This window comes from Chaetura pelagica, unplaced genomic scaffold (assembly GCF_000747805.2).
Source record: "Chaetura pelagica isolate M959 unplaced genomic scaffold, ChaPel_1.0 scaffold66, whole genome shotgun sequence".
NCBI lineage: Eukaryota > Metazoa > Chordata > Aves > Apodiformes > Apodidae > Chaetura > Chaetura pelagica.
The window spans coordinates 3,259,191-3,272,183 of NW_009953811.1; the positions used below are offsets into that span (position 1 = coordinate 3,259,191).

A 12,993-nucleotide genomic window follows, 5' to 3' on the forward strand; every position below is an offset into this window, starting at 1 on the left:
GGGCCCACTTTCTATTGATTTTCCTGCTCTCACAGACCAGTCCTCATTTTCTTCAATGTGTCTGTGACGGAAGTTTTATTAACGCAAAATGAATATCACTCTTGAAAATGAAGTCCAGAAATTAATAATGAATTAAAACAACTTGCCACAGGCATCACTAATGAGCTCTTTGTCTGCGTGACTCACATGAAAGGAGGTCATTGCTCAGCTGTTCCCATCATGAACAGCAAGCAGATTAACCATTAACTTCAAGCACGTGGATCTCTCCTGAGACAGCAAGAAGAGCTGCAGCTTGTGCTCGAAGGGTTTTACTGCCCTTTTCTGTGCTGTGCAGGTTTGTCTTGAGGATCTTTGGTACTGCCTTCCTCCTTCCCCTCTGAAGACTCAGGTTGCCCATCTGTGTTGGGAGAACACAGAACTTGTCCCACAGAAGGGACAGTAACCTTGCAGAGATTTAGAGGAAGGTGGAAAGTAATCTTGGAGGGGACTAGCAAGGCTTAACTTCACCACCATAAGCCTCTTCAGGGACACTGGCCCAGTAACTAACCTGGCACCACTCCAGTGCTGGGTCTGCATCTATTGTTCTTTTCTCTTATCTTGCAAGGCAAAGGGTTATCCCGCATTATCTGCTACCACAGGCTTTGGAGGAGGCTCCATGGCAAGGGCAGTGGAGATTGTACCCCTGCCAAGCCCCAGGGCAGGAGAGGGGGGACTGTGCTGGGAGAGGAGCAGCTGCACAGGACAGTAGAGAAGGAAGGCTGTCACATCATGCCAAGACCTCTCCAGGGCCTTTTCTGCAGGCTGGTCTTGCTCAGCAGAGATAAGGAGGCAACATGTTGCATTTACCATTTTGCCTGGGGAGGGTGGCAGAAGGCAGGTGCTTTCAGGTGCTGCTTCTCATTTGATGCCTGGGGCTGGATGCAGCAGTGCTTAGGACAAGAGACACTGGACATCACTTCCCCATGGTGTGGCTGGACATCAGAAGGGGATTTTACACCTTGTCCAGTGGCCCTTGTGACAGTGTTGGCTGGCTGGGGCTGAGGGACTCATTCCTTCCCCATATCCACAAGCAGCCTGTTTCACATCAGCCCTTTATTACTCTGCTTTCTTGTGAAATATGAAAGCTCACTCTATCCCTTCCAAGGGCTTAACCCAAGCTTGAGGAAATGCTGCTGTGTTTGAGGTATGCTTTTTTTTGCCACCCTTCTCCACCCTTGCCCTCTTGGGTGGGACACCCAGCACTGCATCTGCAATGCCTGGATTCAGCTCCACCAACTGCCCCCACTCATCAGAAGAGTCAATCTTGTCCTCCCCTACACCCATCCCTGGCCAGACATTCCCAGCCCTCCTCCTGTGGTAGCACTGGACTGGGAAGAAATCCTTTTCTGGTGCAGAGGGGGTCTGGCCTGATCAGGAGAGAAAGGAGCAGGGAGGCTTGGGCAGCAGTGGGGGAAAAGCAAGACTTAGGCTCTCAAACTGCATATTGACAGGCACAAAACCCCCTTCCCCCCTCCTTCACAAGTTTGTGTGTGTCTGTTGTTAAACTGAAAATTCATCCAGTGCCCCCAGTAAGGGCCTGCACTGAGCCTGTGTACCCCTGAATTCACATGGCAGTCTTACCATCCTCTTCATCACCATATCTGGGTACCTCATAAGCCAGACTGTAGCTTGTCCTTAAAAAGCTGTGGCAAAGGGAGGTTCATCTTAGAAGGGACAGGGATGCTGAGAATGGCCATCCCACACAGCACCATGTCAGGAGAGCAGTATCTGAGGAGTCTCCAAAGAGACTGATGCAGCTTATAGGCTCTTTGCATGGGACCCTGGGGGGACTCAAGGGGACAAAGGATGGGACCACAGCCCCACACCTGGTTGGCTCAGTAAAGAGTGCCATTCAGGTGTCTGGGAAAGGCAACACAGCAGCAGAATAGACATAGCACAGACTCCAGTGGTCGTGCCTGAGAGGTCTGACTTGGGAATTCAAGTGAAGCTTCTTGCATCCCATTTATTCATTATCTACCAGGCTGTTCTTCCTACACAGCAACTTATCTCATATTTGGAGGCTGCCTGAAGCTAGTGCTGCATTCAGGCATGGATGTTGCTTTTTTCTTTACTGGCATGATCTAGAAACCACCCTTGTGTTGCGTGCACAGACAAGGAGCAGTGCAGATGTTGCTGGTAACTGCTGGAGGACAGAGCAGGCAGATGGATGGGTGGAGGGCAGCACAACACTCACATGAAAGCCAGGGAAGTATTTCAGCCTTGGCTCAGCTGTGTCAGGTACTAAGATGGTCCTGGGTTGAGGACCATTCTTAGACAGTGGTTGAGAGTTTTCTGAATCTATTTGGAAATTAAGTACAAATCGAGGTTTTTTTAAACACAAGCTGTGCTTGTATTTAGGAGGCAGGACAGTCAGTTAGGACAGCAGGGTTCTCAGGTCTCTGCCACTTATTTTTTGCACAGCATCAAAATTTCATCTCCATTTAACTACTGGTTCATGTCTGGGGTAACTCTGACCCAGCTGGCTGGCAGACTTGTTGGGGCAGTCAAGCCTTCCGACAGCTTAATTTTCCCTGAGACTTGCAGCACAGAGGTTTGTGGATCAAATCCTGATGAGCAATCAATCACCAGGGGATGCTGTTGGGATCTCTGCCTCTGTCTGTGCCGGTGCTGCTGTGACCATTACAGCTCTGGGATCTGGGGCTATTACAGGCTGTGAAATCACAGGTCACATCTACTTGGATCCTTCGTACCCCTGTTTCTGTTTCCTACCAGTGATAGCCAGGACAAGATTTCTGTTATGGCCAAGACTTCATTACTCCAGTAAGAAAGACAAGAGCCTAGCAGAGCTGGTGAAAATTCTTACATGGAAAAGGACACGTCAGACTTAAAAGTAAAATAAGGTCTTGCAGAAAAGGCAGAATTGCCCCATGGTAATAAGGCACCATCCTCTGTATGGAGTAAACAGCTTCCTGGAGCTTGTCTTTTATGCTCTTACAAAGGTTATTTTGAAAGTGTGTGTTACTTTCTCCTCTTTCATTCCAAGTGCTTAAATTTGAGGATAAATCCTTATCCCTAAACAACAAGCAATACTGAACGGGAAACTATTTTGTTCTGTCATTCCCTTCTCATTTGGTTCTGTCACCTCCTATCTTTTGGCACTATGTATTTTCTTAGTGTTATGAGCATGTATCTGTGCTGTGTGTGTGAGAGTGGGTGTCTGAAACATGTTTGCAAAGGTCCTTGATAAAAAGCTTTAACAACTAAAACTATCAGAGAGGCATGGGTGAGCTGCTCATGGTAGATCTGAACACTGGCAGGGAGCAGGGTATCTATCTGAAGAGATACTAAGCACTGAAGAGTCAGAATCATCAGTTTTTTAGTATTTGCTTAGGAGGGCAACTACTTCCTCTTCTAAGGAGCTAATGTTGCTTAAGGATTTAGCTTGAACACCAGAGGGAAGATAAAATCACTGTCAGACAAGTACCTTCAAGGACAGCATTTCCCTCCAGAAGCATTGTGCAGCTTTATCCAAGTTTTCCTTATTAATCACTTACTTTTATTCTTGTTTTCCAGCCAAAGCTTTTGGCCAAGGAGTTGCTTGACTTGGTGGCATCTCATTTCAACCTGAAGGAGAAGGAGTACTTTGGCATTGCATTCACAGATGAAACGTAAGTGCAGGAAATCAAAGACTTAAGAAGCAAATCTGAGATCACGGGAAATCTTGGTGTTCTTTTGTCCTAAGCAAAATGATCAGCATAGCAGATCTGTGTACCTCAAGGTCCTAGATCAAGGTCTAGGGAGGAGTGGACCTCACATGGGACTCTGTCTTGCACTGCCCTTTCTCAGGAGGGCTGGAGGCTTCTCTTGGTAAATTAAGCATGGCTGGAGGTGCACAGAGGCAGTAACAATCCCTTCCTAATTCTATCTTCAAAGAGTTGGTGTCATTTGGCATTGGTAAAAGGTAACCTTAAGCTCCTATGGGCTTAGGAACCACTCACTAGTTCAAAACTGTTACCAGATTGGAGGAACTGTTCAATTAAAGTGTTAATCAGTTTATTCAATAAGCAGGCTTAAAAGTAATGATAAATTATTTCAAAGGAAAAACAAACAAACAAACAAACAAAAACCTCACAAAATTATACTATTATTTCTCATGTTTTAGATCTCAGATTAGAGGTTCTTAGAAAAGGGAAATAAGAAAATGTGGGAAATTAAGAGATCACCAAAGGGATCACCAAATTTAACATGTACAAAAAAGCATTCTTAAATATAAAATTTCCATTATGGAAAGGATTTGGCTTTGCTAGGAAACAAAAAACAACCTTGTGGCTGAGCTAAATCAAAGGATGACACAACAGTCACCTCAGGCAATGTTGGTTGTTTGCCTTGAACCCCAGCTCCCAGAGTCTAGTATTACCACAAAATTGGAGGTTTTGTCTAAAGACAGGCCATTTCTACCCTGTTTTGAAAGGCAAATATAAAAGTAGCACTGGAAAAACATTAAAGGTCTGTCAAAAGCTATGATTGGTCTGAGACGTTGACCTCTCTGCTACTGCAGTCCCTGCTACTGTTTCCCAGTTGCCTATTTTCTCTCTGCAGTTACACTGTCCTTGGCATATAGACTGTATCTTGGATGTGCCCCCACCATGCCCCAATTTAGTTTGTAGTAGGGGTTTTTTGTATATTAATCAGGAAGAGGCTTCCCATACCTATACTGTTTTAAATAACCAAGATTTTCAAGGCAATTCTGTGTTTCCAGGAGAGCTGAGTCAGCAGTATTGCTGTCATAAGCTATCTCCACTGTCCTACTGAAGCAGCAGCAAAATGTGAAGTTCCTGATGGAATAATTATTTGGGTTCAGGTAATCAGTGGCTGCTGGATAATTGCACAAGCATATCTACATTCAACTCAGCAGCAATCATCCCTTCAGAGCCAGTTCCTTTTGGCAAGCACCTGCCTTGAGCAGTCTGAGCCCATCTCGGGACTCAGCTCCTGAGGTGGAGGGATGCTCAACATCACACACATAGAGAAGCAGGACCCGAATCAGAGAAGAACTCAGAATCCATCCTATCTCACTGACATGAGCAGCTGAGCCCTGTATGAGATCTCCAACCCAGCACACACTAATGAAACCAGTCCTCAAAGGAGGAACAGCAGGAGACACTGGCAACTTATAAAGCAGAAGGAGGAAATTACTCTTCACCAGGGTGTTATTTCTCATTGGAGAGGGCAAGTTACTCAGTGGGTGCTGCCTGAGGGGTGCAGGAAAGCCGTGCAGGGAAGCCAAAGCAGACAGAGATGAAAATGTTCCTGTTACAGCACAGGTTAAAAACAAGAACACATGTCAGACAGCAACCAGATAGCAGCTGAGCAAGCCCCAGCTCTCAGCTCAGCTGAATGGGCACAGGGCTCCCCAGGGAGTGCAAGGGAAGCTAATGAGGAGGTGTCAGCAATTAGAGATAGCCCAGCCTCTCCTGGGGCTTCCCAGTTTAACACAGAGCAGCGTGAGCAAAGATCTGGGTTAGCGACGGGAGGAAGCATGAGAGGCTGTCGAGGCAGCGCTCAGGGATGTGCAGCAGATGCAGGTGTATGCTCACTGTTTAGATGGGATTGCAAAGGGTGAGGTTGGTGGCATCCACTTACTTGGTCACCTTCTTGACCTGTAGTCAGTGCAGGGTGCATTTGACGAGATGCTCAGCCAATCCAGATGAAAGATTTGGGGACACCCTCATTAAATCTAGTAATCACAACCCAGCGACATGCCAGTAAATCCTAGGTGAAATGAAGCTTGGTCTGCAGCTCTTCTGCTGTCCCACAGAGAGTCTGACCCTTGCACTGAAGCTTCTTCAGTGCTGTAAAAACAGCCTTGACAAAAATAATACATGTATAGTATTTCCTCTTCAGTTGTGAAATGCTTTGCACAGAGTTGTCACAAGCAACAACTGTTTTATTTGACTGAACACAGTCAAAAAATATACCTGAGGGGGTTGAGCTGAGTCTTGAAAACAGATGTCCCATGTCACCTTCAGAAAATAAACTGGGTTGTCTGTCTGTACCACAAATTTTAACCTGCAATGGGAAATGGAAGTTTAAAAAAAAGACTTTCTTCAAAAAGTAGGAAAACCAGTATATCTCTCAATGTGTGTTTGCAGAGCACCTAACAGAGCCCTGTAACCCATCCAGACCAGGCACACAAAAAGAAAACCTTTAATTCTGTGGCACAGGCCCTCGGGATTTCCTTCTTTTCACTCTTCACTGAGTTTCCACATGCCTTACTTGAGAGCTCAAAACCAGCTAAAACAGGAAAATCCTGGTCATAAATATAGTCTGGGGTTGGCTAAATTGCAAGTTTAGAAAGAAGAAAGCCACTAAAGTATTAAATCGATTTTCCTATTTAAGAGTAAAAGCTCTATGAGAGTAATTTATTTAGAAATGATTTGGACTGAGGATTTCCATTCATTAGTTGTACTCTATCATGACAACCTAAGAAGAAAATCAATAGAAACCACCTTTCAGTTGGCGACTTAATAGTTTCTTGTGATAATATAGGGTCATCACTGCATTCAGTGTGACTAAAATTAGGTTGCCAGACTATTATGGAGGAGAGAATAAACACTTCCTATTTTAATGATCATAGGAACACTTTATGGTGTGAGCCATTAACTGTGGGAGAGCACAGGTCAAAATGGTGTCCCTGTACAGCACGTGGGGCCAAGCTTCACATGAAGCCAGAAGAGCTATATGCTGGTTGACTAACAGTGAAAAGGAAGGGAGAAAAGGCTTCTTTTTTTTTTTTTTTTTTTTTTTTTTTTTTTTTTTAATTCCACTGAGTATGAATCTCCACTAACTGCCTTTCTCTTGGCATCAGCTCTTCCAGCATTCACTGAGAGCAAGTGGTCAGGTTTACCCTTCTGTTCGCTGCAGGTGCCCTGTCTGGGATTGAGCAGGTTTTCCACATCGTTTACTTGTCATTAGATTTGAGTCACCTGCTCCATGGAGAACTACCAATTTGTGAATCCCACAGCTCCCCCCCTCCCTGGGCCCAACCAAAAGCTGACCCAATCCCTTTTGCTGATACTTGTCCTCCCTTTCCAGAGCAGAACCTGCAGAGCTGCTTCTTCAGCTATATAGGATAAAAACTGTAAGGCATTGAGGCCACCATAATTTATGTTACACTTGTGCTAGAGACTGTACTAACATGATAAGGTAATGACAGAGAGTCCCCTTGCTCAGGCCATGACCCTATGACCAAGGGAATGACAAAAGAAGAGTAGGAGAAGAGGGAGAGGAGATGAGTAGGGAGAGGAGGGTACCACTTGTCCCTGGGATACTCTCTCATCTCCAGAAGTTGGGTGGGAACCTTTTACCACCCTGCAGCCATGTGGCAGAGCCAAAATGAAGACCAGGTGCCCCATGTTCTGGTTGAACAACCAGTCCAATGGAGAGTGCAGCTCTCAGAATGATTTCCTTCCCTATTGTTAGATAAGTTCCTTTGTCACCCCATCCACACCGTTGTGCAAAATTTGTAGAGCTTAACTCATATAGCTCCTTGAGCTTTGCAGCCCCTTCAGAAATACTTCTGTTGAAGGCTTAAGACCTTAAACAAAAAAATCTGTGAGCTTAAAGGGTTTGTTTGTTTCTTTCATGATTGATGGAAATGTAAAATAGTTTATATGTTTTTTATTATGTGAACTGGTCTTTCTCCATTAAATTCAACATGAATTTAACACTGAAGGGGTGTGAGTTCATTTATTGGTCCAAATACCTTTATAACACAAATCAATGTGGATCTACTTTTCAGAAAACTGGACACTAACCAGTAAAACTGCATAATTAGAACCACTTGCAGGCAAAGTACTCATTGATGTACCACTATTTACTGCTAGAAGAAAACAGAACTACTTAATGCAATTGACAGCATAAACCCTGGGCACCAAAATCCATACTCAGTCTGTAACCTAAATGGACCCGGTTTCTTTTTCTAAAAGTGATTATGTATTTGTTATTGACACACCAGTTTAACTGCCAACATGAGTACAGCTAACAGAGAAAAATTATCTGGCTTCCAATATTCAGCCTCCCTGTAGGTCACCCAAAAGTGTTTGCACCATTATTTGTGTACACAGTGATATAAATACCTAAACGAACAAATCAATGGTGATAATTAAACAAAAGCTACTTTGTGTCTCTAAATTGAGCTGTGAAGGAGAAATCCAGTTAGACACAGGTATGTATGAATGGGATACCAGTGCAAGCTGCCTAAATTGGTTCATGAAAGCTGTCAGGATTCCTACATGCCTGAGGTTACATGCCCATACTTTTCTGTCTTACATGGGATTGTGCTCCATGAATAGTTCTGAAGACAGCAAGACAGCTTCCAGAGCAAAGCATTTTGTGATATAAAGGCAGTGGAGTTTGGCTTCCTGAGAGACCACATTCACAGGCAGATGCCCGTGACTGTTCACTGCTGCTGTTCTCTACATGCCACACATGCATACTTGAAAACAAGGAGTGAGGTGACAATCTGCAGTGCAGAAGCCCTTGGCGATGAAAGATTGTAAGTGGTAATTGAGTACAGTGAGCAGTTAGCTCCTGCCAGTGATTTAAGTGACCTTCATCTGCTGAAAGAGCTTTGGATTTAAGCTCCATGCAGATGAGAGTAATAAAACTTTTCAACCCAAAAACTCAGTGGCAATTAAATGTGTTACTTAGTACAACCATGTACATATGCAACATAAATGTGTACCCTGGTACACACACGTATATGAATATATTCTTTTTGTACTGATTCTTTCAAACAGTTTCTCAAGTTAAAACATAGTGAGAATGAAAAAAACAAGTATTTTCAAAAGAAGAAATACTTTGAAGTGAATTACTGTTCTGTGCACCATGGCTTCTCAACCCTTTGTTGTACATGTTAGGCAAATGCAGACATTTCTGTTGAATAAGCACAGAGGTAGACAGCAAGTCCAGTGCCAACAAATCAGTCTTGGTAGGAACTGGTGTGTAATGCTGTTAGCTGCTGGTGGCTGCTGCTTTGGTAATAGAAATGCAGCTGCACAGGTTCAGGACAGGATGTCAGGCTTAGTGTGGCTTTTACCTGCTCTGACAGAGTTTTGTACCTTGGCCCACATGGATAAATGCTTGTTTTGTACTTTGGCTAGGAATGGGTAAGTATGGCTAGTTTCAATCCCCATGCATACTGTGGCCTTCACAGTTAATTTCAGCCTTCCCAAGTCCTGTTAAAAGAAAGATAACAGTACTTCAGGACATAGATAGATAGATAGATAGATAGATAGATAGATAGATAGATAGATAGATAGATAGATAGATAGATAGTGAGATAGATAGATAGATAGATAGATAGATAGATAGATAGATAGATAGATAGATAGATAGATAGATAGATAGATAGATAGATAGATAGATAGATAGATAGATAGATAGTGGAATGCAGCAGGAAATGCAGACACTTGTAATTTTTGGGTGCCCAGCCTGAGAATCTTCCAGTGGGACTTATTATTTGACAGCCTGGAGAATCTATCTTCTAAAAACAAGCCTTGTTAAGGGACACACCTGTTCTGAACAACAGGGCATGATGCAGGGATCCCACACTAGCTCTGGAGGACTGCATCCCAGAGCAGAAATGACTGTGGTGCTGCATGCCAGCTCTGGAACCTGCTGAGAACAGGCCAGTGAGCCCATGTACCCAGCCCTGTTACCACAGCCATCCTCAGCCCTGACCTGGATAGTATCACTGCACATCACTGTCCCAGCTGGGCAGACTCTGGCTCAGCACAGGTACTGCAATAGAGACACAAAATTACTAGATGGGCTTGAAAATCTATTTTATGTTACCCTTTTCCAGTAGCCACGCTGCTAGTGAGCCTGTACCCCTGATACACAGTCCAGCTGCCCTTTACCTAGAGAAAAAAAAAATAGAGAAAAAAACCTTATTTTGAAACTCTATCTAGAGGAAAAAAAACTGACTAAAAGTTAAAATGTCTTGGAGAGAAACATTCAGGTGTCTAGAGCAGGGGATGAAAAAAGTTTTGATCCTTTTTGTACACCCAAAAGATGTTCAGGATGAGTTTGAAAAGTATCCAACTCCACACGTCTCACTTGAACCTATTTGAGACTTGGTACTCTTGCAAGATGGATGCAAAGGCTGCTTAAGAGAACCCCTGACTCCTATATGGCAATATTTGAGGCAAGATACCTTCCTTATAAACATCTGATCCTGAACCCATTGGAGTGATGCATGGAGCTCACAAGTAATTTTGAATCCCTTTAACAGTGCATGCTGTGCCAAGGTGAGCACATGCAAAGTCCCAGCTGGTGTCCAGGGCAGCCCAGAGCTGCTTGGGCTTGAAGGTCCCTGAGCTGCCCATCCTCTTCTGCATCTGCTTAAGCCAGGGCAGTTGTACAGAGATTCAAACTGAATCCAGGTGACTCAAAACCTCCTGGAACTTCTATGCTCCCCTTTATTTCTTTTCTAGAAAAGTTGAAGTGGGGGAGCTACCAATCCAGTTAAATTGCTAAATAGATGTTGTTGCTTCCTTTCCAAAGGGGCTTCTCAGTTGCCCAAAGCACGTGAGCTGCTGAGGAGTAACAGCTTGGGAAAGCTGAGTTTGCTGACAGGGTACATTGCTAAGGTTTGTGGCAACCCTAGAAGCTAATTTAATGCTTTCTTTTAAACCAAGCCTTTTTTTCTTTTTTTTTTCTTTTTTCTTTTTTTTACCTTTTTTTTCGAAGAATAAAGAATTATTCTTGAGGATTAGGCTGAGCTGGTGAATAGGCATTGGAATAGAGATCAGAACATCTGACTTCCATTTCCTGATTATTTGCTGCAAGATTCTCCCCCAAAATCACTTTAATTCTCTTCCCCCTTGCTTGTCTAGACAGCAGAGTGTAGCAGGCAAAGGCTGCCTCTACCTCTGGGTGAAATCTGGTCTGACTGAAATCAATAGGAAAATGCTCAAAGGATGCAGCCCTAGTATCACTGAAGGCAACAGCAAAAATCCTGCTGACTTCAGTGGGGCCTGAATTTTACCCAGTGTATTTCCACAGTGCCTAATTTAATGGGGCCTTTATCTCAGCTGGGGAGTGAGATGCTCCTGTAATACAAATAATGGTATTTATAAAATACCTCTCACGCACACACAGCACTCTACAATGTGGGGGACATGACAAAGAACAGAGCTTCTGCCCAGGAAAGCTTCCAGCAGCAAGGCAAGAATGGATAAATTATAGGAGAAAATTATAGTGACAGGTACCATCTAGGCAAAAAAAAAAGCGGCATGTGGTAATTGGAGCTGGAACGCTTCATGGAGCAGCTGTTTTTCAGGAGCTCTCTGAAGGAGGAAAAGCAAAGGCTGGGCAAACCTAGAGAGAGAGGCTATTGCAGGCACGTGGGTGGTAAATAAACTGTCTGAGGCTGCAGAGTCAGGTTTAGCCTGGAGTGAAATATTGCAGGTGATGTGGAAACTCTTAAAAGTAAAGATTTCTAATGAAAATCTTGACAGACTTTTAATGATACAACTGCTCCTGGGGGTTCTAATAAAAAGGTGAAGCTCATAACATTTTGGGCTGTCCTGCCTGCTCAGTGCTGACAGTTTTCACCCTGACAGATTGAACTTTAGCAGCTCAGTTCTCAGACTGAAATGTTGCCAGGATGATATCGACTCTGCTCCTCAAACATTTATTGTGTGTTTTTCAAACATCATGCAATAACTGAGGGTAAATAGCATGCACTTCAGTTCATTTTTCTACTACCTCAGACCTCATTGCCATGAGGAGTGAGAAACCTCTTTGGCATGGAGCTCAAAACTGTCTCTTCTCTTGCCAGGGGACACTTGAACTGGCTTCAGCTGGACCGGCGGGTGCTGGAACATGACTTCCCCAAGAAGTCAGGACCAGTTGTTTTGTACTTTTGTGTCAGGTAAGTGCATGATCCTATCCCATGGGATACAGACACAGACAACCTGTTCCCTAGAGGCCAGGAAATGAGGCTGTTGGTTTCCCACACTGTAGAAACACCTGAGGACAAACCCACACTTTTAGAGATGTTTCTTTTGAGCTCTTCAGCTTTCAGAACTCTTTCCACACAAATGTAAATAAGTAGCAGCCACACTAACAGCCATAGCTGCCCCCAGAGAAACCTTGTGTAAGGGTAAGATCAGACGTTATGTCTTTACGTTTTTATTGGTGTATTTATTTGTGCACTCCTGGAAAGTCCATGCTGGGTAGGACTGCAGAACAAAGACCTCTTTCTGCCAGGCAACCAACCTGAGCCAGTCACCTGGAGGGGAAAACACTTGCTTCCTCACTGGCAAGCCATCCTTTTCCTCTGGATTGTGCCCAGGCTGTATATATGTCAGGGACCAAATAAATCCCAGCATAGCTCTGTCATTCTTGCCTCCTGGACTCAACCACGTAATGGTATAATGAGGTACCCACAAATAGCTACTGATGGAATTTTATGGCAACCAGTTGGCTTCTGCATGGGCATAGAACGTATATATAAACTTAGGCTGGACAAGACTAGAAATGTTTTAATGAAGATTATGGCAATTTGGGAGAACTTCTCTTCATCTGGGAATTTTGCAAGTAACGTTTAGTGTTTGGAAGCTGGTACAAGCTGCCAGTGCTGTGGTGTACACAGTGTCTTTGCCTCCAAGGGAGATATTTTTCCGAGAAATCAAATTTGCTCTTGCAGCTTTAAAACGCCCAGAGAGAGGCTGGGGGTTGGGTTGGCATATGTACAACATAAAGTTGAGGGTTTTGACTTACTTTTAATGGATAGCTCATGTCTAGAACTAGCCAGTGCAGTGTTTTCTGTTAGCTTTCTACATTACATCTGACATCACTCTCACTCATTCCATAGTATCCACAAAAAATGAAGACCTACTTTTGAGTTTCTTCCCCCCCTCCCCGTGAAGCATTCCCCCCCCCCCCCGTTTCCGTTTGTCCTTTGTTTTTCTCTCCTTACCA

The 12,993-nt window shown here is 44.0% G+C and overlaps 1 protein-coding gene across 1 annotated transcript in view; it reads left to right on the plus strand.

The window, feature by feature from the left end:
• FRMD4A (FERM domain containing 4A) overlaps positions 1-12,993 on the plus strand; it is a 185,495-nt gene that overhangs the window by 81,520 nt on the left and 90,982 nt on the right. The window contains exons 3-4 of the mRNA XM_010001285.1: positions 3,574-3,668; positions 11,849-11,941. Of these exons, the coding sequence (XP_009999587.1) occupies positions 3,574-3,668; positions 11,849-11,941 (188 nt within the window). The remainder of the gene's footprint in view (positions 1-3,573; positions 3,669-11,848; positions 11,942-12,993) is intronic.